The sequence below is a fragment of the Phalacrocorax carbo genome, chromosome 1 (assembly GCF_963921805.1).
Source record: "Phalacrocorax carbo chromosome 1, bPhaCar2.1, whole genome shotgun sequence".
Classification (NCBI taxonomy): domain Eukaryota; kingdom Metazoa; phylum Chordata; class Aves; order Suliformes; family Phalacrocoracidae; genus Phalacrocorax; species Phalacrocorax carbo.
The window spans coordinates 15,279,967-15,305,231 of NC_087513.1; the positions used below are offsets into that span (position 1 = coordinate 15,279,967).

At 43.8% G+C, this 25,265-nt stretch overlaps 2 protein-coding genes across 6 annotated transcripts in view; one reads left to right on the forward strand and one right to left on the reverse strand.

Moving 5' to 3' along the window:
• Window positions 1-3,463, forward strand: part of KMT2E (lysine methyltransferase 2E (inactive)) — a 61,335-nt gene extending 57,872 nt beyond the window's left edge. The window contains 5 exon segments of the mRNA XM_064444623.1: window positions 341-429; window positions 531-650; window positions 807-898; window positions 1,796-2,377; window positions 2,379-3,463. Of these exon segments, the coding sequence (XP_064300693.1) occupies window positions 341-429; window positions 531-650; window positions 807-898; window positions 1,796-2,377; window positions 2,379-3,314 (1,819 nt within the window). The 3' untranslated portion in view covers window positions 3,315-3,463.
• Window positions 3,464-5,907: 2,444 nt separating this feature from the next.
• Window positions 5,908-25,265, reverse strand: part of SRPK2 (SRSF protein kinase 2) — a 155,026-nt gene continuing 135,668 nt past the window's right edge. For 2 of the 5 annotated variants that reach the window (XM_064444649.1, XM_064444657.1), the window contains 4 exons: window positions 15,444-15,513; window positions 14,639-14,731; window positions 14,103-14,195; window positions 5,908-7,544 (listed from right to left, as the gene is read on the reverse strand). In XM_064444649.1, the coding sequence (XP_064300719.1) occupies window positions 7,360-7,544; window positions 14,103-14,195; window positions 14,639-14,731; window positions 15,444-15,513 (441 nt within the window). In that variant the 3' untranslated portion in view covers window positions 5,908-7,359. The other 3 variants (XM_064444665.1, XM_064444675.1, XM_064444685.1) reach the window with 3 other exon arrangements.

Sequence of the window (25,265 nt, forward strand, 5' to 3'; positions counted from 1 at the left end):
CTGTTTCCAGCTTTGGAAGAAGACAGTTTTCTACAAATGGAGAATATGAAACAGTACCTGCAGCCTTTATTTTTTAAAGTATAGTTTTTGTCTGTTCAGCTGTTCAGAAAAGGGAAAAACCCCACGTAACACGGTTGCAGGAGATCGGTATATTTAAAGTGGGAGAAAATAGATACAAAATACTTAACAAATCACATTCCTTAGGTACAACCAGTTATTTGGCTCTTACATGCAGTCAACACTGTAAATTTTCTCTGACCCAGTATTTGCATACAATTGTCCTAAATTTGGCCTGTGGGAGTACATCCTTTTAAATTTAAAACGTGCTTCTTTCTTCCAGGACTGCATCAACCTCCGTGGAACAAGTGAGAGAACGAAGTTATCAGCGAGCTTTACTTCTCAGTGATCATAGGAAAGACAAGGACAGTGGTGAGTTGATTTATCATGTTGAAGGTAGATAAAGCTAACCAGTTCCCCCATGGTAGTCTATAATCATTCTAACGCTGTGTTTGGGTCTGCTTCGTCTGTAGGGGGAGAATCACCCTGTAGCCCATGCTCACCGTCTCATGTTCAGTCTCCACCTTCATCTCATTCAAATCTCATTTCCCAGTTGCAGCTTAAAGTCCCTTCTTTCACTGAATTTATGGAAGGTCAGTAAGCAGATGACCTTGTATGACACTTGACATTGAAGTCTCTTACAACAGCTTTAATAGCTCTTTTAAAGTCAAATATAAAGTGCTTAGCAATCTTGGCAGAAGACTTGGATTTTCCCCATGTTTATATATATCTCTGCTTTATGTCTGTAGAACCTGATCCTGAAAATCCAGAGCCTACTTCTGAATGTCCGTCCCCAGATGCTTCACAAAAGACGTGTAAGAGTCCATCAAAAGCAAGCAAGGTAATGCACAGTGTATGCAGGTGCATCTGTTTGCATGTGTGGTGTACAACATGCATATCAATATATAAATATATCTCTGATTTATCTTAAAAACGTTAATCTTGTGATTTACTACTTAGATGAGCATGTAAGTGTGTAACCGACCCGTGCAGTGATTTAACACAGGTGAACATATTTGCGGTAGTCCATATGTGCTACAAACTTGGATTCTGTTCTGTCCTTTGGAGTAGCTTTGCCTATTTATATATGATCTTGCATTCTGTAGACACAGAAGAGGTTGTATCGGTAGATTCAGTATCGCCACAGTTCTGCAGGCTGAATGCTGAAGAACTGGCAGTAGTAATGTGATTTATGTACTTCTCACCTTAGCAGGAGTTTGCTCTTGCCGCGTCAGGACTTGGCACTGTTTGTCAGTGGCGGCACTGATACAGAGAAAGCTGATGAGTAGCTGCCTGTGCAGTGTTAAATGAAGTAATTCAGGGTGTAATGCTTAAGTCTGTTTGCTTACACTGTGCTGGTTCTAAAATGTTAAATCACTGTAAACATGACTCTTTTTGTAAATGGCCTTGTCTGGAATTCTTTTAGACTCAGAAATGTAAAACTTTTAATAGATAACGCATTATGACTTTGATGGGTCACATTTCTGTTACCTACTTTAAAATACACTTGCTGGTCTTTGACTCTCAAGAACGATTTATACTTGCTAAAAGTAGTGTTGTGCTAAGTTTAAGCTTTCTACTGTCGCTGTTTTTCTTGCGTTGAGGCACAGGATATATTTGGTGCTTTTTTTTTCCACCATCGGGGACAGAACAATGTTCTGAGGAGTTCTGTTCATTCTAATGCAGGCGTAGTTGAATATTTTGAGTATTTGCACTGACGTGATTACTTTCATTCTAGCCCTCTTCACCGAGTCCTGTAGTTTCAACGCAGTCGCTTGGGAAAACACCCACAAAACCAGATTCGCACTGGGAAGCTGGAGCTAGTGCACCTGAGGCCGAGTGTGTGAATCATCTGAAATCTGAGCTGCAGCAAAAACAGCTGACAAACAACGTCCAAGCACTTTCAAAAAACCATCCATCTCAATCACACCTGCGCAGTTCTGCGGCTGAGCAACTTTCACATTCACAGAAGTTGCCTTCTGCACCTTTGAAGCTGCATTGCCCCCCTTCGCCTCACGTGGAAAACCCATCGAAGCCCTCTACCCCTCACGCGCCCATGCAGCATGGTTATCTTTCACCAAAGCCTCCCTCTCAGCAGTTGGGATCTCCGTACAGACCTCATCATCCACAGTCACCTCAAGTTGCCACGCCCCAGAGGGAAACACACCGAAACTTCTATCCAGCAGCGCCAACCCTTCAGCCTGGTAATCAGCAGCAGGCTAGCGGACCTCTCTTTAGCCAGACAACTTCAGGACAATCTTCAGCTTCTTACAGCCAGTTTAACCAACAAAATTTGAACAGCAGTGCACCACCTCCCCCGCCCCCCCCCACCCCCTTCTTCCACTTACTATCAAAACCAGCAGCCCTCTGGAAACTTTCAGAGTTACAGTCAGCTGAAGAGCAGCATACCCCAACAGACTGTGTTTTCATCTGGACCAAATCAAGCACTTCCTGGCACTGCGGGTCAGCAAACGGTGCCAGGACACCATGTAACTGCAGGGCATTTCTTGCCCTCTCAGAATCCCAGTATTCATCACCAGGCGTCGGCGTCTGCTGCCCCACCTCCTCCTCCGCCACCCCCTGCTCCAGGACCTCACCTCGTACAGCAGCAAAGTACTCATCAGCAGCACTCTGTAGCACACGTCGTCGGTCCAGTTCACGCTGTGGCAGTAGCTCCTGGATCGCACATTCATTCTCAAGCTGCTGGCCACCATTTGCCGCCACCACCTCCGCCTCCGGGTCCTCTCCCCCACCACCAACCTCCCCATCCTTCACCTGGACACCAAGGTTTGCAAGCACAACACCAGCATGTTGTAAACTCCGCACCTCCCCCACCTCCCCCCCCACCCTCCAACGTTATAGGCTCGGGGCACCACCCCGCATCAGCACAAGGGTTACACCACCCCTCTCACCAAGGACCCCCCCATTTTCCTTCAAATGCACACACGAGCGTGTCCTCCTACTCCCCCCAAGCCCCCCATCACACGACATTAGGACCTGGACCTCAACATCAGCCTGCTGGAACAGGACCTCATTGCCCGCTCCCTGGTCAGGGTCCTCACATCCAACCTCAAGGACCAAACAGTATTGCAACGCCAACCGCGTCAGGGTTCTGCCCGCACCCGGGCTCTGTAGCCCTTCCCCACGGCGTGCAGGGGCCGCAGCAGGCCTCCCCGGTGCCCGGACAGATCCCCATTCACAGAGCACAGGTGCCACCCACTTTTCAGAACAATTACCATGGTTCTGGGTGGCATTAACACTGGTCCCTTTAATTCTAAACATTTTTAAAATGTTCTGTAAGATAAACTGTGTATATTTCATATGTACCTATTCGAGGTACTTTTTAAAGCTTGTACATGATACTTTGTATAAAAGCAAACACCAGTGCTCTTTCATTGTATTCTTTCCATTTTTTGCTTTTTAAAATTCCTGAAGATGTGCTGTTAAGCCAGTATTAGGTATTTCTTTTTATTTTGTAAGTGAACATTCCAGCTGTTTTTTCTGGCAGTAGGTTTGATGCTGCATAATCTTTAAAATTTTATTGTTGCAGTTAAATTCATTTAGTGAATGTTTTCTATGTTACTTTTATACATATGTAATAAGCAAGTACACAGGCTAAGTGATGGCACTAACGATTTTTTTTTTCTTCCATTTTCTTCTGTCAACAGTTCTTTGTGTGCATAGAGATAGAAAACAATGCAATACAAATTTTTATAGTTTTGGTGTGGACATGGCTTTTTGTTTCATCAGTTATTTGCAGAAAATGTAATTTAATGTATAGACTGTTTCTAATGTCTCTGACAAGTGCTGTAAATACTGTATTTCTTTTGCTTGTAAAATTGCTTAAAGCTTCTTTCATTTGATATAGTATTGTATATAAGTCTCTTTTGCAAAAAGAACGTGTGATCTTTGTGAAAGTAGTACAGTATATGATCTTTAATTTTTTTTTAATATACTGTCACATTGCAGCACTGGTTGGGCATTTTAATTCATGTTAATAAATCACAAACTATGTCAGTTTTAACTCCTTGTCCTGAAAGGGTGGTATGTCCTCAGGGAAGGGCCTTACATATATGAAACAACCTTCCCTGTAACCTCCAGCTTTGGCTTTACCGCTGTAGCACAGTCAGATGTGGAACTGGCTGGAGGAGGGGGTTTATGTTCCCTGCTGAGTCCAGAGGTGAGGAAAAATCACTCCGAGCATAGCAGGGGCTCATGCTGGGGGCTGATGGGCTACGCGGGGGCAGTGACATGTTACACGCGGTATCTGAGTACCCCTACCAGGCATGTTACTCTGACCCTGGTTGCAGACCACAGTGCAGCTGTACGCTGCAGTACTTCCCTGTTTTCTTCCTCTAGCATTCTCATGGCTGCCTGCCCCACCCTGCAGCTATTTCCCTCACTGAAGGAGGGCTGAGTGGCACTGAAATGGTGTACAGGGCCTTATGAACTACATAGCAATGTTCTGTTTTTTATTGAAGGAAATAAATAGCATATTCCTGCTGCTGACGAGCAGCTGCTAAGCTGGTGCTGTCACACTTACCCAGCACAGTTAGGCCGTAGCTGGAGTGTGACAGCACCACTGCATCTCAGCAGTGACCGCTCTTAAGTTCTGCTCTCATAACAGGACTGTGCTCGAAGGCGCTACCTCACAGCCAGAGAAGAAAAGCAGTGTGCAAGAAAACCTGGATTGGGACAGGAGGGGGAGTGGCTGTTCCCACTTGCTCAAAGGAGGTGGTAATTCTTTTTAGCACAGAAGAAAATAGGGGCTACTGTAAGTTGTAATTTGCCTGTAATTATTGAAAAATTTTTAGTAAGAACAGTGCCCTAGAAACACCAGGACAAGTGCTGGCTGTGACCAGCAGCCACAGTGTGGAAGCCGCTCTGGTTTGCAATAGCCAGCAGTGGGGCAGGATCAGGCCATCAACCACAGCAGAAACACGGAGCCAACCTGCCCTGTCCTACTGCTCAGGCGCTGAATTTGGAAAAAATCTGCCATCTCTACAGGCCCCAGTTCAGACCTGGTGGGCCTGACCCTCTGCCATGTTGGTCACGACATCATCTCAAATACACGAGAGCATGTAAGGGGCACGCTGCCTGTGGCAGGCCTCAGCGCAGCACAAGGAGCTGCTGCTGCCACGCCAGGCTGGAGAACAGGACGGGTGCCACGCCAGGGTCCCACCCACGCTGCCTTGTGCCGCTGTGGCTGGGCTTGCGTTTGAGCTGGCACATCATTAAACCCCTAGGATTTTCTGTGTACTCGGGAACAAACTCCGGTTAGTTGCAGCGTCAGGGTGCTACCGGTGGCTAGTCCGGGTGTGAAGCCCAATGTAATTTTTACCTCTAGCTCTGGAGTCCCTTGTGGCATCGTCCCTCTCACTGGTGTCGTCCTTGCAGCTGTTAAAAGCTATTTTCATGAGAAGCGCCTGGGGAGCAGAGGCTGAAGGCACCCGGTCCAGAACCCAGCTGCTGGCAGGGCCTCAGCACGATGACGCATTTCTCCTGTCCCACTCGTGTGCATCACGCTCTGCGGTGGCTTTGCAGCATCTTTTTGGATGAGTGGCCGCACCGGCGTATCGGGGACAGGGTAAGCGCTTGCTTGTTTATGGTACTTAAACACCCTGTATGAAATACTGTGTTGCGGTTTTGCCACATGTCACCTAACGACCACTTAGAGCCCCTCGTGCCACCGCACCCTTCAGGTTGCTCTGATCAACACCAGGCGACTTATTTCATACATGAACACAGCGGCTTTTCACTGTGGCCAGGCCCCCCGCCCCCCGCGCCAGGGACCTCGAGCAAACAAAGGGTTGGAGGCACAGCTAGCAAAGAGTCCAATGACCAGCACACTGTCTGAAAAAACAAAACACTTTAATTAGACAACTGCAAGCACCTCAAACAACTGGTTATTGTTACAGTATGGGGCTATCTTCTCACAATCTAGTTATTGCAAAGGCATGTGAATAAATTTCATATGGACAAAGTCAAGAAAAAGTGGCACCGTAGTTACATGAAGATCAGAAGTAAGCTTACATTCATCCCACTGACTTCTAAAAGAGGCCAAAACACACCTCCGTACTGTACATTCTAAAATCTGTATTGCCTAGAAGCTTCAGCCTATGCAGCTTTTTTTTTTCCTAGGAAACATGTAATCCTTGCGTGCAACTGACAACGGGTAATTGGAAAAAACAAAGCTAGTGCAATTTGTTTTAAAAACATGTAAAGCTATGAATGGAATGAGCATGATCTTGCTTCTTGGATTGTTTTACCCACCGCACTGTAAATATTTGCAGCTCTATCCTTCCCTAACTGATTCCTAGCACACGCTGTTATTATAAAAGATCAGTAATTCTACACAGAGAGTGGTTCTCATGCTCAGCTTTTAATTTTTTTTTGTTTTTCTTCACAACTTACAGTGCTTATAAAAAGGCAACACCATATGGTACCAAGTCTTCGCTATCACATTGTAAGGGAAATTGCTATTTTTCTTTTCTTAAAAGCACTTAAAATAGGCAAAAGTTCTAAAAGGGAGTGCTAAATGATAATGCATACTTTATTAGAAAGAAGTCTAGCCTTCCTTTAAAGTGCCGTTTGGGGAATGAAATCCTGTAAACCAGAGCCACTTTGTTTAAAATCCAATGAATGGGAACTGCTACAGAATAGAAAGTTTACACAATTCCTTAAAGCAGTTTGACGTCCACTACATGCAATTGGTTTGCTATAAAGCTCTCTAAAACTTAGTCGCTTTACTCTGAAATTGAGTCCCCGGTCCCATATTTAAATGGCAATAAACATTTACAGGGTGCATTTACATACACTATAATACAAGAATGATGTCCCTTTGCCAGAAGATAAAATTGTACAATTCCTTGCTGTAACTCAGTTCTGACTTGATAAATTTCTTACGCTCGTAAATTATATAATATGCGTCAGCTAAAATATTTTTTTTTTTTTTCATAAATAGTTACAAAACTTGCCAAAACACATGGGGGGAAGTTTCCTTTGTTCAAAAATCTGACATCTGAATGCCACACAACACAAGAAACAATGCTTAAAGACACGTTAAGTGTTTTCTGAAGAAAGTGGGTGAGTAAACTACTAGCTGAAGACAAAAAGACTACCCTTCCCCAAGAACACAGTGCACAAAAAGCAAAATGTCAAACAGTACCTCAAGCAAAATAAAGGTCTGAGGATTGAAGCCAGCTCACGTGTGATCCTGCTAAAGAATTTGTGACAGTCACCACTTAGGTCCGATGCATTGGAAAGTGGTTGCTGGCTTATTTTTACAGCTGGGAGATTCTGCTAAGAATTCAGCCACGGGTGCCTAAGGCATTCTCCAGCTGAAGCACGTTTTTCCGGGACCATTTCTAGCATGGGGATCAGGAAATCTGTAAACTGTGCAGCATCTTCATGAGGCCAACCATACTTCTCCACGAGCACATCAAAAAGACTCCAAGGTTTCAGCTTGGTAATGTGTCGGAGTTCTCCTGCAAACAGAAATATTACGGGCATTAGAAGAACATCTCGTTACCCCTGTTAGCGACCTGTTAATCCCTGTTTTGTTCTTCCACTCTGCCTTCACAGCACCTTGACCAGGCTGAGAATCATTATTTAGGAAGGGCAGCACATAGCAAGCTTGCTTGAGGTCCTCAAAGGAGACGAGTCAGTCCGATGTCAAAACCAAGAAATCATTCCTAGAGCAAACTGCCTGTTACACCCAGAATCCGCTGCGCACATCATTTCTGATTGTTCCTGCTTTGTTCTGCCTCCGCACGCAAAGGCACTCCATCACACATATGCTTACGCAAAGACACCGCAGGCCTGTCCTCCTCAGTCGGCCAATGAACCCAAATCTCACAAAAACCGCTCCAATCCTAGGACAGAGATCTTGGCAACACAGGTCACTGCCTCGCTACATGCCATGTGCTGACAACGCAGCTGCGCAGCGAGTCATCGCAAGCCAAGGCAGGCACAGAGGTTTGGCACCCGGAGATTCTGCTCCATCTCCCAGGCAAACGCACCCGAGAGGCGGTCTGAGTCCTTCCTGAGAAGGAAGCACCTGCTGCTGCCTACACCTCCTTTCACCCACCACCAACACAAGCGGTGGCAGCAGCTGCAGGATTTGAGTTCCGTCAAAGAGGGGGCATCCAGCCAACCTGGCAATGTGTTTCAGACTAAATCGAATGTTTTAGAGGAGGCAAGAACCCTTCTGCCATTCAAACCAGCAATGTTACCCAGGTCTATCCACAGGTCACCTCATGTGATGGGGAAGACAGACTCTTCTGGCTGCTCCCTGCTCCTCCGCTGCCCTCTCTCTTCTTCCCAGTCATATATCTGAGCCAGACAGTCTCCATGTGATGCTACAAAAAGGCCTTCAGAGACCCCTGTAGTGGTTCTATGATGTCCCCCGGGCTGCTGAGGGGGGTGATGGGTTCTCACCCAATATCAGAAGCTGGAGGAGGGCAGAAGAAACCCATGCCTTCAGACTGCCCCTGAGACTATGAGCATCTGAATGCAATAGATTAAAACCACCACAGGCCCAGCAGGATGCGCTCCTGCTACCTCAGGCCACAGCAGAAGGTTCCAGACAGGGTGCAACACTTGAAAAAGCAGCTCTCCGGGTGCTACTATAAAAACCCCAAAAGAGCCAGTGTGCAAACAGCTGATCACCCGCAAGAGACAAGACCTGCTGGTAACAGAAAGTCAAGATGTGCTGCCCAGAGCTGGCCCAGTGTCCTCTTTCCTTTCCACCTCGCAGGGTAGGAGGGGTGCTGAGAGAGAGAGGAATGAAAGCAGGGGGCGCATCCTGCCGGTTCATGTCTGTACCCTTACAGTACAAGCGTGTCCCATCAGTACCCGCCAGTCAAACAAAAAAAAGGCTCTGCTTTGGGCCCGTACTGCCCCACGGTGTGAAGGCACAAAAAGGAGAGCACATCTTGAAGTGGTGCAGTCATTTCCAGGCTCATTCTCAGCCCTTTAAAATCTCTGTGCAACTCTGAAATTTAAGTGACAAAAATCTTACCCTTTTGAAAGTTTCCAAAAGCATGTACTGGTGACTACCAATAAGAACGGGTAGTAAACTTTCTAATAAGAACCCATAAACTGAAGTATTGCCAGAAAGTGACAGAAAATAGTGACTTGTTACTGACAGCAAGCAAAAAAATGGCTGGCAGGGGGGAAATCAGGCTGTGTCCATAGATTCTCCAGCTTCGAGCATTCATTGCAAGGGTTGCCATAATCATTTACCGAACTAGACTAACTCTGGGAAAGCGCGTGTGTGTGTTTCCACGCAGCACTGTCTTCACATTTGTATTCAAATGATGTAGTTTTAGGCATCTTTCCTCCCTCAGGTTGTACAAAGTAAGACTGCAAGATAAGGCTCCTGGTGTTGCTGTGTAAGCTGAATTCATGCTGTTTCGATACTCTTCTTATTCAGTAAAGGGGAGGCTGAAATACCCAAGTTAAGACGAGCACGCCCTGGGCAGCACGACAGTCTGCAGTGTTCTTCTGCTGAGGAACATGCTATTTTAGCACTATGAGTTGAAGTTTTCCACAAGGAATTCCATGAAGATTGTAAAAGCATTTAAGAAGATGGGATACCGTAAAAATTATCTTTGATGGGGCCAGGAATTAAACTAGTGCTTCAGTTTTCAATAAAGATCATGATGCTTACCATGGACTCAAAATAGGGTAAGTAAAAGGCAATGAACACAATTGAGGTGGATGAAAAACTCTAAGAATTTATCTTGATGTGGTGGGTCCATCTCACTTCCATCCCAAAGTGCTGGAGAGCAGCACAGAAAATGGAGGTGCCCGGCAACACGTATTTTCATCTAGTTCATGAGGTTTGTTAACATGTAGTTGGAGGACTGCAAGGCAGTACCTATATTTAAGGGAGAAATTAAAAGCACAGGCCCACCAGTCGGACACCATCAGTATTCAGGGCATTACAATGAATTTTCAAAGAAATGCCAGAAATGTGTAAGCGAACAGAGAGTGAAAACTTCCTAACAAGAGCTCTTTATTTAGATTTTTGATAGAGAAGCACACAGGAAATATCCAGAGAGGACAACAGAGTTGTCAGAACTGTAAAACCCCTAAGGCCAAGCAGAGGCAGCAACGCACCTTCTGAAAATGAAATGGTAAGTCAGAAGAAATTATTAAAGAAATTTCTGAAGGTCCTGTGAGGGGGAAGGTGCTATTTAAAGCCTTCTCTGCTGACTGTAATAAAAAGACCCAGAGCTAGTCTACGAAATTTGTCAAAGACAGATTTGTGTCACCACGCAAGAGGAGGATGGATTATTGAACAGTACGAAGCAGATGATGTGAAGGACTGGGGAAGCAGCAGTGGGATATAGAGTCATAGAATGTCCTGAGTTGGAAGGGACCCACAAGGATCATCAAGTCCAACTCCTGTCCCTGCACAGGACAACCCCAAAATTCACACCATATGTCTGAGGGTGTTGTCCAAGCACTTCTTGTACAGCGTCAGGCTTGGCGCCGTGACTGCCTCCCTGGGGAGCCTGTTCCAGTGCTCCACCACCCTCTGGGTGAAGAACCTTTTTGTAATATCCAACCTAAACCTCTCCTGGCACGTCCTCCTGCCATTCCCTTGGGTCACCAGAGAGAAGAGATCAGTGCCTGCCTCTCCTCTTCCCCTTATGAGGAAGCTGCAGACCATGATGAGGTCTCCCCTCAGCTCTCCAGGCTGAACAAACCAAGTGACTTCAGCCACTCCTTGTGAAGTTTCTCCCCTAAACCCTTCAACAACTTTGTGGCCCTTCTCTGGACACTCTCTAGTCGCTTGGTATCCTTAATGTACTGTGGTGCCCAAAACTGCCCACAGCACTCGAGGTGAGGCCGCACCAGCGCGGGGCAGAGCAGGACAATCCCCTCCATCGACTGGCTGCAATGCAGGCCTTGATGCCCCCCAGGGCACAGTCGGCCCTCTTGGCTGCCAGGGCACGCTGTTGGTTAATGTCCAGCCTGCCATCGACCAGGATCCCCAGGCTGCTCTCCACACAGGTGCTCTCCAGCCTCTCGTTAGGCCAGTCTGTCTGTACATCCAGGGTTGCCGTGCCCCAGGTGTAAAATCCAGCACTTGCTCTTGTTAAACTTCATACAGTTGGAGATTGCCCAGCTCTCCAGTCTGTGCAGATCCCTCGGCAGGGCCTCTCTGCCCTCAAGAGTGTCAACAGTTCCTCCCAATTTTGTGTCACCAGCAAACTTAGTATTCCTTCCAATCCTACATCCAAGTCGTTTATGAAGACATTAAAAAGTACCAGCCCTAAGACAGATCCCTGCAGAACCCCACTAGTGACTGGCCACCAGCCCGATGTAACCCCATTTACTATGACTCTTTGAGGCCAACCCATCACAGCCAGTTGCTCACCCCCTGCATTATGTGTTTACCCAGCTGTATTCTGGACATTTTGTCCAGGAGGAGACTGTGAGAGACAGTATTGAAAGCTTTACTGAAATCCAAAAAATTACATCGACTGGCTTCCCTTGGTCAACCAGGTGAGACCTTGTGGTAGAAGGAAATTAAGTTTGTTATGCAGGACTTTCCCCTCGTGAGCCCGTGCTGGCTGGGATCAATGACTGCATTGTCTTTGTGTTTTTCAGTAACTCCCAGAATAATCTTTTCCATAATTTTGCCAGACACAGAAGTGAGACTGATGGGCCTGTAGTTATGCGGATCACCCCTGTTGCCCTTCTCGAAGACTGGGACAACATTTGCCAGCCTCCAGATTCCCAAGAGCATTGAAATATCACTGAGAGAGGTCTTGCTATGATACCAGCCAGCTCTTTAAGTACCTCTAATCTCCTACTGTGTATTTTGAGGACATGCTCTGAAGAACGAACACAAGAACTGCTGGTACGGCCCCATGGTACAGTAGACAGCTGTGAGGGAGGCGGAGAAGAGCCCATCCCTTCCAGGATGTTAAATAAGCAGCAATGCTTTTCCTTGGTACAACTTCCAACAGGCAAAGCCAGTGCCTAGCCAGCATCTTGTACAGTTTAGCTCACAGGAAACATGGCTATCAAGTACCAGAAGAAAAAGGAAAGGGACCACGGTCTAGAAAAAGCAAAAGGGTTTTAAGTTTTAGTGCCAAAATGCATTAATCATTTTTACAGACAAAACTGCTTCCATGGAGGCCCTGGAGAAACGGGCTCATTGGAGTTATTACTGGGCTCAATCACTACAAGACCCTATTCAAAGTATGTGAGCATTTGTGTTAGAGTGACTAAGTAGTAATTTATAAATGCTTTTCCTTTTTTAAATGCGCCTTCCTATTTGAATGTCACAAACTGCTTCAGGCAATTACTGAGAAGGGGGGACTCAATCCTGTAAACTCATTAGTTGATAACACCTTTCCTTTCATGTCTGTGACTACAGTGGAATAATTCAAATGCTTAAGAGTTCTCTCTGAGGTTGAACTTGCTCATGGACAGAACCAACACCCAAATTGTGATTTATTTTTTTTATTTATTTTCAGCCATGGCTGATGTTCTCAAAAATAGGAGCCTGCAGTTAGATTCCTAAGCCCACCTTTAGCCCATGGCGTGAAATTTTCGGAAGAGCTTCAGGCCTGTGCTACATGGCCTCTGATGTGCTCAGGCCACAGGCAGATGAGTACAAAATGCAGTGGCTTGCTGGCCAACTATGAAGCCAGCCCATCAAATGCAAATCCCTCCTGGGGGCACCAGAGAGGCTGGCAGTACCTCCTGCCCAGCCCTTTTACTGCTTTATACATTTACAGACCTGTCAGCCCTGAGTTTGTTCATCTCAGTTAACCCGAGATTGTTTTGGAGCTGCTGATATGGCCACTCTCCAAGGCCTGCGGCAGCAGGCTCCCAACGCTCACTGCCCCCTGCGTAGGGAAGCACTTGTTTTAAGCCACCCCCTGTGAGTTTCACTGGGTGTCCCCCAGCTCTCACATGGTGGGTGCTCATGCACAACAGCTCTGTTTTCAGCTTATCCACTGCCTTCCCATTTTGTAAGCCTTTATTATTCCTCCAGCAACCTTCTCCCCTCCACACTAAAAAAACCCAGGCATTTTAGACTCCCACACACAGCAGTTGGTCTATCTCCTTGATCATCACTGTGGCCCTTCTTCACACTGTGTTTAACACCATTACATCCTCCTTAAGACAGTGATGGCACGCAGAGGTCCCTGCCATACCAGAAATACCCATGCACAGAGCAGGCACCTCTCACGCAAGGGGGAGAAGAATCACTGGATTGTCTCCTGCCTAGTGATCCCAACCCCAACCCCTTACAGCACAGCACAGCACCGCCACCTCAGCACCCCCAGCACCCCACATGCCCAACGCAGCCGGACAAAAGACACAAGGTATCACCACATTCCCTCACGTGTCAAAAACCTGTCTCAAAGTACAGCCTGAGCAAAGACAAAGTATGGAAAGATGAAAGAACCATAACGCCCAGCATGTTTGCTCAGATCAGTTACCTTCTTGCAGCAACGTACAAGGGTTTTAACTTTAGAGGGGTTGAGCTTCTGTACAACGCCAAACATAGCTAAGCCACCACCTATGGCTGTGGATCGCAGGCATTCTGGTGCCTCAGGGCGTTTGGTGAGGCAGCATGGTGCACACAGACTGCACACAGCTGCGTGTCCATCACCCAGCTATTCCCTTCCCACCTCGGTTATTCCTTATCAGTAGCATCTGCTGGACCACTACATACGATCCAAAATAGTTGACAGATGACTTTCCATCACGTTACAAGCTATGCATCACTTGGTTCCTTGCATTTACATGAACACAGGACAACAGAGTTACACAGACATTTGTAAACATCCACACTTTGTTGAGTACATCCCAAAATGAAATTTTAAATGAACTACTGAAATGAATACTGCAAATTGTGGCTTTTCTCAGAAAGCCAAGTTTACACCAAAATTCTTCTTTAATAAGAACTCTCCATTTAAACGGATATATTTCTTCAGTACCCATAAATGAAAATATTCTCCTTTTGGATAGTATTATGCTTTAAATTAGTGTTGCATAAATACCGTTACCTTTTTTGGTGAAAAACTCCTTGGAATATTTCCCCAACATAGCGTATTTTCGAGGGATTTTTCCCAGCAGTTCAATGATCAATGCTATGTGGTCTGCATTGGAGAACATTGCCAGCAAAACAGAAACATACAACAGTTTAATCAGTACATTGCATGCACACACTAACACTGGCCCGGTACAGACAGAAATAGATTGATCCTGGTAAAAAAGACACGTGCACACTTGCTCAGTGGCAATTTGGAAAGATGCTTTCAGCAGAAGTTCCTTCTCAAAACAACATTTGAGTATCAGCTGCTACTAACATTCTGCTGTGTAATTTAAAATGTACCAATAGGTATTTTTCAGAACAATCAGGTAAAAAAAACAAAAACAAGAGAGGAAAATTTGTCACAGATTCCTGAGCATTTTGGTTTGCAAAAAGAAAATTTAGCTGAGTGATTTCAGGAAATGCTCCTCAGTGGGACATGCTACAACCAGCAACAGCAATTCCACTTCTGTCTGCATCACGGCACCTTTCAAAAAGAAGAGGTACTACCTCTGCGATTGAAGAATTCCCGAGAATATTTTCCAGATAGAGCAAAGTGCCTTGGGATATTGCCTAGCAGCTCTATGATGTGTGCTATGTGGTCTATGAGGGAGAGAAAAAAAGGATACGGGAGTGGAAGGGGCAGGGAAAGGATGGGATAAAAAAGAAGAGGAAAGAAACTGGAATTAGTAAAAAATCAGAAATAGTTTCAAATCAACAATGTCTGCAGCAAATCCATGCAGAGGTTTCCAGGATCAGCAGAGCTCTGGCATCATTAGTAGCATTTAGGAACAATGAATGATGCCCACATTACCACTGCAAAGAGCATTTACAAGCAAACAAGCATGAAAATGGACAGGTATACAGATGGAAGCAGGAGTTAATTCTGATTTAAAAAAAAAAAATTAGTAATTGCCTAATTAAAATACAAATACACAATGTAAACATTATTCCAGTGTCACTCTTTAAAGAGAAAATACTATAAAGTTCAAATTTGTCGTTTCTTTTCTAAACTACAATGTTGTTATTCTCAATCACGTTTCCACACATATGCAATCTTACAAGAAGGGCAGTTTAATTCCTTCAGGCAGTTGTTAAGTAGATGAGTATCTGCAGAAGGGAGTTTTTGCCCACCCATTGCTAGTGATGGAACTTAAAACTAAAAAGAAAAAAATTGTATTTATATTCCGAAAACAATGTGGATGAACAGTTCACTCAAATACAAAACTTAACCCCACTGTAAGCTCACTGGAAATTTAAGAGGAGGAGTGTGAAAATACATAGAAACTGATAGAATATCTCAAGAGAGTCATACCTTCATCCCTGGAATAGTCTTCACCAGAGTGTGGTTCAAACAAATAATCTCCAGTTGCTAGCTCAAAAGCCTATAACATAACAGACATGTTTATGGGTATTTGAGAAATAAATAATGGTTTTCATCTTAAGATGTCAGCAGAACATCACAGCTATCTTAGAACCAAGAGGAAATTAACATTCAAAGCTCAAGGCCTACAACTGGATCCTCGACTGAGGAGAGGCCACTTACCTGGGGCCCGTCATTCCTACAGTGCAATGACAGCATGACCCCAGACTCCGGAGAGCCTCACATCCAGCCCCAAGCACACCCCCTCGGTACGAGAGGCTGGAGAGCTGGCAACAGGCAGCACACCCGAAGCCCAGCTGTTCCCGCATACTCAACGAGGATGAACGAAGGAGATGGGCAAGGAGCATGGAACTGCGGTCCCTCCCCAGCCAGCAACCCCTGGGGCTCCACGGGCTGACCAGGGAGTGTTTCGGTCATGTTGCGAAGTTCAGCACCAGTCCCCCATGGTGGAAGGCAGCCAACAGCATCTGCTGCAGAGGAAGCAATTCTGAACAGATCGGCTACATAGGGCTGCGAAGTAGGTATCAGCATAAGCCGATGTTAAACATGTCTTTATATACTAATGTGTTGTCCATTGACCATGTTAAATATGTGTAAGTTTATGAAGCTGAGACAGAGGTATTTCTAAACGCATGAAGAGCTACACTTGTATCTGAAGGCTAATTATGTGTCAGAGATTCCATGTTGGGGACTGAAATAAAGTCTGAATCAGAAACAAAATCCATTTATAACTGTAATTAATCACTTGAAATTAGCAAATGGGGTGAGCTTCCTTGATGACACTAAATCTAGGACAGTTTTTAAAAAGGTCTATTTGTTGAATCAGAAGTCATCAAAGTAAACACTGCAATCGGGGTAAAATACTGTGACTGGCATTGATGAAGGAATCCAGAGCAGACACCGTGATGACTGACCCCTTCAATGCTTCAAAGGGATCCTAACATCATGTTAGGTCAGGACAACACTGTTTCCCTTTATGGGTGCAACACATATTAAAAGCCACAAAGCGCCAAACTATGAGAGCCCGTACTTTTGTGCAACCATGGATTCATCTAGCCTAATTTGTTAAGCTGTTCTCTTTCTGCTCTGGATCACCAATTACCCACACAGCCACAGGAATCTAATTCTTTCCAGGTGGTTCAAGCATCAAACTATTTTCCATCTCCAAGACCAGGGAAAACATCTGATCTAGAAAACCGTTCCAAAAATCAGGCAGAACCTTCCTGCCACTGTTCTAGGGAGGGATTTCACTCCGTTAGAACATTTACTACAAAATATTTGTCTCCCGCAAACTATACACTCTTCTGTTCCAATTCATAATCTGGAGTTAAATCACCTGTAAATTTAGCCTATTTATAGACATTTGGCGTTTACAAGCTGTGAACTGCAGTGTCATCCAAGTGGGCTATAGCCAAAGTAATTCACTGCAATCACACACAGCAGCCAAGAAAGCAAGAATGCCCCTTGTCAACATTTCTGATGATCCTATGAAAGGGCATTTAATTTCTAAAGCCACTATCACTAATAAACAGTTACTCACTTTTTTCACATTCTACTTTCAAGCTCAAGGTTGAAAGTCTTCATTTTACAGCTTAAAAAAAAAAATCTTAAGGACTTAATAAATTACCACGTATTTAAACTGAAGAAATTTTTAGAGTAGCCAGACGAGATCACTGGTAAGGTCTCTAAACACAACATGGGGAATATCGTTGTTCTCTTGAGATGAGACTGAGAAGCCCCACGTGTCCCCTCTGTATCTCATGGGAATAAATTTATTGGAAGAGCCGGACCAGCTTTCCTAGGAGAACATGTGCTGATGGGGCTGATTTCTGAGGACACTAAAACTTATCACTGTTTAACACAGGTTCCTGGAGGACAACAGAAATGTAGTTGAATTTGGCCATAAAGGTAGACTCAAAAAGAATAGAGCTTCTGTCCCCCAAAATGAAGTGTTAATAGCTCAATATGTCTGCATGGGGCTAAAAGGATTAAATTGGAAAAACTGTAAAACCCGTTTCATAGAGAAGTACAAGAAGTAAGCATACCACTGTGATACACTGCATTTTAGATCTGTTTGTATATAGCAAGAGCTGCAAGCTCCCATAGATTTGGGATATTTATACCACGCTTTTGCTGAAGAGAAACTAAAGCTTTTGAAAATGCTGCTGCTGCTTCTTTTTTCCTTTTTGTATAGCTTTGACTCCATGCCCAGCATGGGCTGGAGCCGCACCATCTCAGACATTTGATTTCCTGACTTTCCTTAAAGTACTCTGCACCGAGAACAAAGAAACTTCTGACTTGGATGCAGCCCAGAGACAGCCTTGCCTTTTGGGTACTGCAATAAATACCTGTAATAACACTTCTTAGAATTCATGCAGGACGATGTCTCACAGGTCCACCTGTAGCAACCCCTAGATATCTGTAGGATGGACTGGCTACATAGCACAAGATAAATAAAATTAATTGGCCTCATTTGAAAACGAATAAATCCTTGACCTAGGTTGTTATCATGAAGTAAAAGAATTAGCATTAAAAATGCATTAATAAGCAGGTAAATAACTGCAAGGACGACGATGACACCTCTGGACTGTCAGTCAGTTCTGCTCTTTAAGCTGACGTCCAGAGGTGTGGTGGACCAGAAAGCACGCGCAGTCCCGTTACTCGGTCAATGCCACTGAAATAAGAGATCTCTGCTGCCGGTACTCAGAACTACCGTTTTGGCAACGCAGTGTTGCTCTGGACTTCCTGAGCATTTTTCAGTACTTATTGACACTTTGCACCCAACTGTAGGTACATAAACCCACCTAGTCTCCAATTCCTAAGGTGCTGGCACTCTGTGATAACATCAGGAGGTGGAGACCCCGACGGACAGCAAGGGAATGCACAGACAGCAGTGCACTCTCGTGGCAATGCAGGCTAACCACATACTGGGCTGTACATAACAAGCATGTTACCAGCCCTTGGTGGGCAGTGACCTCCCCTCTCCTCAGCACTCACACCTGTACCTGCAGATCTGTGACCAGTGTGGGGCCATCAGTATGAGAGAGATCCTGGCTGGTGAGGCTGTGCTTGTTCAGGCTGGAGAAGGGAAGGAGAAGGGGAGATTTAATTGCTGCACTCCACTGCCTGAAAAGCAGTAACAGAGACGGCCAAGATAACACTCTTCTCAATGAAAGGACAACAGAGAACAGACTGCAAGATGGGAAACAGAACGAGCAGCAGGATGGGAAATTCCAACTGGATATGAGGAAAAAAATTGTTTCACAAGATTGGCGGAGCACTGGGACAGGCTGCTCAGCAAGGCTGCGGAAATGCCATCCTGACAGATATGTACGCCTCAACTGCATGAGGCTCTGAGAAACCTCATCTAACCTTGACATTAAGCCTGATTCAAGCAGGAGGTAGACTACCAGAGATGCCTTTCAACCTAAATTTGGCTATAATTTCTATGATGCTATAAATACAGATTAAACATATTTACTAACTTTCCTTGGAAAGTATTCATTTATAAAAACTAGTTTCTTGACAGAAACTCTGACTTTGAATTACCATCATCTTTTTTACTTAATGTTGACATTTACCTCAACAGAAATCAGCATTTCAATTACTATATGAAGATAACAAATGAGATACAGCACATTCAACATATGGCACAAAAGCCCAAGGCAATCATCCATCCTTACTGACTGTACTGGCAATCGCTACTTATCACTTTCCTAAGGTTATTGCAGAAAAACAGTCTAGACTGCTTTTCTCTATCTGCAGATGGAGAACCTTTCACATAAATGGTCATACCACTGCTTTTGTAGGCTCTGGAGAGGCTACGATTCCTTGCCTGCCACACAGCTGTGTATGAACCTACCACAACACTAAACTCTTGGCATTGCTATCTATATTATAGAACCATGTCTAATCACACAATTGGAAATAGCTACATTTTCACTGTGTGACAGCTGTGCACTCAATCTGGTGATTGAAAATGGATGCATGCCTAGGGAAAGCTGTCTAGGAGAGGACTGGAAGAACAATTCGCTTGGAATGCATCAGGCCCCCTGAATTCCTCTTATGAAGCCCCAGCTGAAAAAGGCCAACAAGCTGTAGGCCAGAATTATTATTCTGACAGACAAGGTCCGGCTCTTGGCCAGAGTTTCTCTGCCCCAGCTGAAATGAAGAGCTATGAATGAGAGGATTTTACCTGTTTTAAAAATAGGCTTAATTTTAAGAACACTGTTCCACAGGTAAGTGGGAGCATGGGAAGAAGGGAAAAAACTTTTATATGCATACCAGCTCACAGTTTGTTCTTCCATGGACATCTCCCTCTAAAGAGCCAGCCAATGGAAAGAATATAAAAGGCATTTTGCATGGCTAGTGCTTGGTAAGAAAGGCCAGATATACAAAACACAGCCATGCATGGGATGCTTGAAAAGGAAACACGTTTCCATTATTTGCTGTACTCAGAATCGTGCACATGCTGAGTGGTTGCTTTGGAAAGTCATTTTCTTTGGAGAATAATTTTCTTGTGAATCTTTCAGGCTGTCCACCCACCACGTTCAAAAAGGGTGTACAGTGATTAATAACAGCATTTTGTACTGTATCTGCCTACTGAAAAATATGTGCATAGCGACTTGAAGTTCTTCTCTCAACCAGATTTTTGATTTTCTATTTTTCCTCAAAATACTGCTTCACTGCAGACTGAGGCTTGTCATCACACCTTTGCTACGTGCCACTCACACATACTAGCACGATGATACTCGTGATCCCATGGAGACATAATTATTTTTTCCCTGCTTACAACACAGGAAGAGTAGTTAAGGACAGTTACCTCTCCACCCCACATTAGAGAATATCATGCAAAGAAGTAAATTGGTGGCTGAACTACAAGCACTTACATGTAGGTTTAATTTTTAACATCATAAGTCACTATTTTCTGTTCATTCTTCATTCTGTCCCTCCAAGTCCTCTCACATGAATAGAAATGCTCATAATAAAAACCACCCCGTAAGCTTGCCAGCCTTGTAGTAGCAGCTCCCTCATTTTGAAAGTTATTTGCCTGCCCCCTTCCCTTCTCACCCCACTAGTATTTTCTTTCATCATTTGTATTCTCTTTGGGTAGATAAAACACCAAGTACAATTTTCTCCTCTGGCTTCCTGCCGATCTACAGCTATGATCTATTTGCTACTTCTTATTATAATAAAGAAGATATTTCAGGAATCACAACTCACCACAAAAGCCACCTCAGATAAGTGTTAAAAACAGTCCTGTTAATGTCCCAGCTTGTGACACAGTCACCTCCTCCCCGCAGCTCAAACAAGACTGTACATGATGAACAACAAAAGTCAGATGATGAGATTCATCATTTCAGGTGCTTTTGCAGTCTCCAATCCAAAGAGCATAAACAATGAAAAGCAGTGGAATCATGGTGCTTGCAGTCATTTCTAGAAGCAATACAAAGGGATGCCCTCTGCCAGTACTAACTCCCTTATCTTGCCAGGATTTCTTGGCAGGAGCAGTGGAGTACTGTGTTCCATGGTTTTTGAGATTTAGGAAATGCTAAATCATGCAGTGCCTGTTCAGTTTCTGCTCTACAGAAAACAACCCTCTGAATACTGCAAATGTGGAAATTCAGCCTGATAAAATTAAATGATCTAGGGTGGTTTCAATCCTGTCAAAGGCACTGGTGGCTCCAAATCTGTTCCTTTTTTCGGATGATAATGAGAAGTCCACCTCACTGTTGGCATTATTAAAATAGGACTGAGTACAGCAAAGGAACACAGAATTTTCTAGAATTTAACAGATGTGGAGAGAGATTCCCAGTGTCTAGCTTTCCATGAGAGCAGCTGAGTATACCAGTTAAATAGGCCACGTTGTTAAAAGAAAATGAAAGGGCACTGTGCAATTTACTTCGCAAAACTTATAAATGTCCAGCAAACAACAGCAACAACATCTCAGACCTAGGGCACCAAAGTCTGGGAAAAAAAATTAAGTTACACTTTGTTGCATCCTTTCCTAAGCACAGAACAAGCAAACAACTCTGTCATAGTCTGGAAAAGCCTGCTGGCATCTAACTTCTTTCATTGTGTGTGCACTGATTATAAGCCTCCAAAGATATGGATCATCTGCTTTCTTCCCCTGCCTGTTTTTTTTTTTTCTTCCTTAAAAACTGAGACTCGATCACCTGAGCAAAGGACTGGTACTGGCCTGAGGATACTCCCTCTGATCCTTTATATCTGATTCAAAGAGGTACCCTTCCTGTTTGGAGGCACAAGAACTGGGCCATGCTGAATCACCTAAAATTAGAAGATGCAGCGCTCAGGCTGCTGGCTTACAATGCCACTTATTCACTGACATAACACCAAAAGAAACAGAACTGTAAGGTTATTAGCACTGAGTTATTTCTCCCTCTTTTGCACTGCTTCTCTTATATTAAATGCTATTTGGATAGAGTCCTTACATGGCTCTGTTTATGTACACTTCCAGCACAAGTAATCCTGACCAGAATCTATGGCTACTCCCCTACTAAAGACAATCCAAATAAAACAAGACTATCCTTTCCTGAAAGCTGCATCAAACACATGGGGCTGGTGGCTAGACAAAGACAACCCATATTAGCAAAGCCCATCTGAGGAGAGCACTTCAGGTAAACACAACATACAATGTACCAAAAGCCAGATTCACAAAGGCGTATTCTGAAAGCTGCTGTGCACACATGAGCACAGATGCTTTGCATGCTCAGGGCACAGTTATCAGACATTTAAAAACATCACAATCTCTATCCTCATTACTAAAGACTAAGTAAAATTGATGAGCAAATGAAAAAAGATGATAAAAAGACAGTCTGCTGCTGCTGTGACACAACACCACCTCTGAGTTTGACTTAACACTGTATGCCATAAATACAAGCCAATACAGGAACCAGTAGCTCTACTACTTTCATAATCAATGCTGTTCCCAGTGAGCAAGACTATTTCACTAGCAAGCAAAAGGTAGTAAAAAACCTTAGGCTCAAATGGAGATCCAGAAAGGACAAGACCAAGTTAAAACCTCGGGTGAATCCTGGTCACATGCATTCCGACCAATCCTTCATAAGATCTACTAGCCAGGACACATGAAAAGATTGACGTGTTTCATCTACGCATCTGGAAGTCAACATTTGAAATGGAAATTTTATGGACCCTTAGCTAACTCAAAGAAAAAGACAGTAAAAGCAGACACTTTTTTTTTTTTTTTTTTTTTTTCAAATGAAGACATTGTCTAGAGTATCTGACACAGTAGTGGATATATAACAGATAAAGAATCTTTTCTATTTTGCAAGCTAAGCAGTCTTCTGTTGCTGTTTACTACTAAGCAGAGTGTTCCGGACTGCTTGTGAGCAAGCTCAGTCAGGAGAGTTTGGCAGCCACGTTGTGAAACTTAAACACCCATTGAGATGGAGAACCTGACAATGACTGTGAAGCAGCAGGTCTTCTGTCAGCAAGAGCTACACAGACGGAAGAGTGAAGAGCACACCTGGCTCAGTCTCTGTGAGAACTGAAAATCATGGGTACATACAGATCTACAAAACGTATTTGCACACAGTTCCATCCAAATGAGATCAAAGTATTTTGCACCCTCTTTCAGCACCAGTCAGAGAACTAGCTCAGTGATCCAGTTGTAAGCAAGGGTTTTTAAAGCATAACGTCTTTGCTTTGATACTAACTTACTATACTTTGCATTCACATTCATTCACATCGCTCACATTAGGCACGCACTTTCGCAAGACATGCATTATCATTCAGTAGATAAATTGAGACAAGAAAGCTCATCCAAAGACAAAATCATGATCAGAATGAAGGACAGGATCTGTAATTACATAATGCAGCTCCCACCGCAAAGCCACACAGCACCTTTCCTACCCACTGACAAATGTAGTATTTCTGACAGGTGGATATGATCAGAGCAATTACTTACCTAACCTGAACACAACCTCAAACTTAGGTCACTTAATAACATAGAGCTAGCCCTTAATTGACAACCTTTCCTTTTTTTCCCCTCTTTTTTTTTTCCCCTTTTTTAATTTTAAACAAGCAGGAAATGAAAAATACCATATGCAATCAATACAGAGTCAGCTGGTAGGACACCATGTGTGCTTGGTACTGTCACACTGGGCAAAGCATGAAAGGATGGAAACTTGCCTAGAAGAAAAGTCATGGCAATACTGCTGGACCACTCATTTCACATAGTACTGCTTCCAAAAATGTCCTTAATGACTTTGGACTTGTTGTCCAAGCACAGCAACATGACAAAGAAGTCTCCCTATTCTCCTTTGAGAAACTTGGACAACGCGGGTATCTGGGCTGTATTTCGGCTGGAAATAAACACCACCTTCTGCTCCATCAGACAGTCCTTTTGAAAACACACCTAACAGCAAACATCATGGAATAAAGATAATTAAGTATGGAACAAGAGCAAGGTAACCTAGAAAGGCATTTTCTGAGCCACATCTAGGTAGACCAAGGAATACAAACTTGAGAAAGCAAGTGGGACTACAATGGCATTAAAACACTTTGGTCTGTCACAGTTCTTGGCTGCTTTAGGGGTTGCAGAGAATCAAATCATAATTTCCAAAGACAGCCTAAATACATTAATTGGGAGTTTGCAGTTCCACATCAGGAACGCTTCCCTGGCCAATAATCTGTTACAAGTCCCCTGCAGAAAGAGCCGTTAAGGTCTTCAAGCCCGTGCCTTCCTCAGAGCTGTTTTCCATCTGAATCAGGATCAGCACTCACAGTGCTCTGACCCATTTTCTCAGCCATACAGGAATGAAAGCGGAGAGACTTCTTGAGACTCACCTGTTTTTTACATGACTATACAATGACAACAACAATTCAACAATTGAATATCAGTGCTCTAAGATTAACAATTTTCTACATTTTTTAAGGGCAAAAAACAGTCTGTGGCAGAAGACAGAATTCCAGTGTTTCTGCCTCAAATACTTCACTATCTTTAAAGCCTACATAGCAAAAGAGCAGAAGTATAATTTTCTCATTAACACACTGAAATTTCACAAATAATTGTGAATCTGAATTAAGCTACCCCTAGTGGCAGAGATTCTTGAGGCATTTTTCCCCTTGAGTTTGAGAAAGTACTTGCATGAAGGAAGCAGTAACGCTTATATAACATGGAAAAGAATTAAAGCGTATGGGGCTGGAAGACCTCAACTACCGTAATACTATATTCCCTAGGTGTGATATTGCTATTAAGTACCCCACTTTATTTAAACACAATCCTAGATAGACCTCAGCCCCTTTTATGTGGCTTTAGCTACAAGACTGTATATAAAATTAGCAGGGGGTAGGGACAACTTTAAAGGAAGAGAAATATAGGGTATCCAATACTATAAAAACGTATGAAGTTCAAGTGAGGTTTACAAAATATCAGGTAAAAGGAATGAACACTTTCTACAGTAATTTTGTAGTCAGTTAAGAGAAGAATCATTCAAAGAATTAAGGAACAAAACTGTGGAATATATTCTATACTTTGTTCTCAATCCAATGGAAAAATTCTACATTTTGCCCCCAGAGGGACGAGTAAATTTGGAAATGGATGTTCTTTTCTGTGTACTAAACCAAAAGCTAGTATTAAACTCCAGAGAAAACATACTTGCAATTTTACTTATGGGTTAGTTACTTCCAACACATGGCTTGCTGAGCTTATAATATCTGTAGGATTTTATGTTCCTTTCAGTCCTCCTCCTCTCCCTCTGAGCTCTGCAA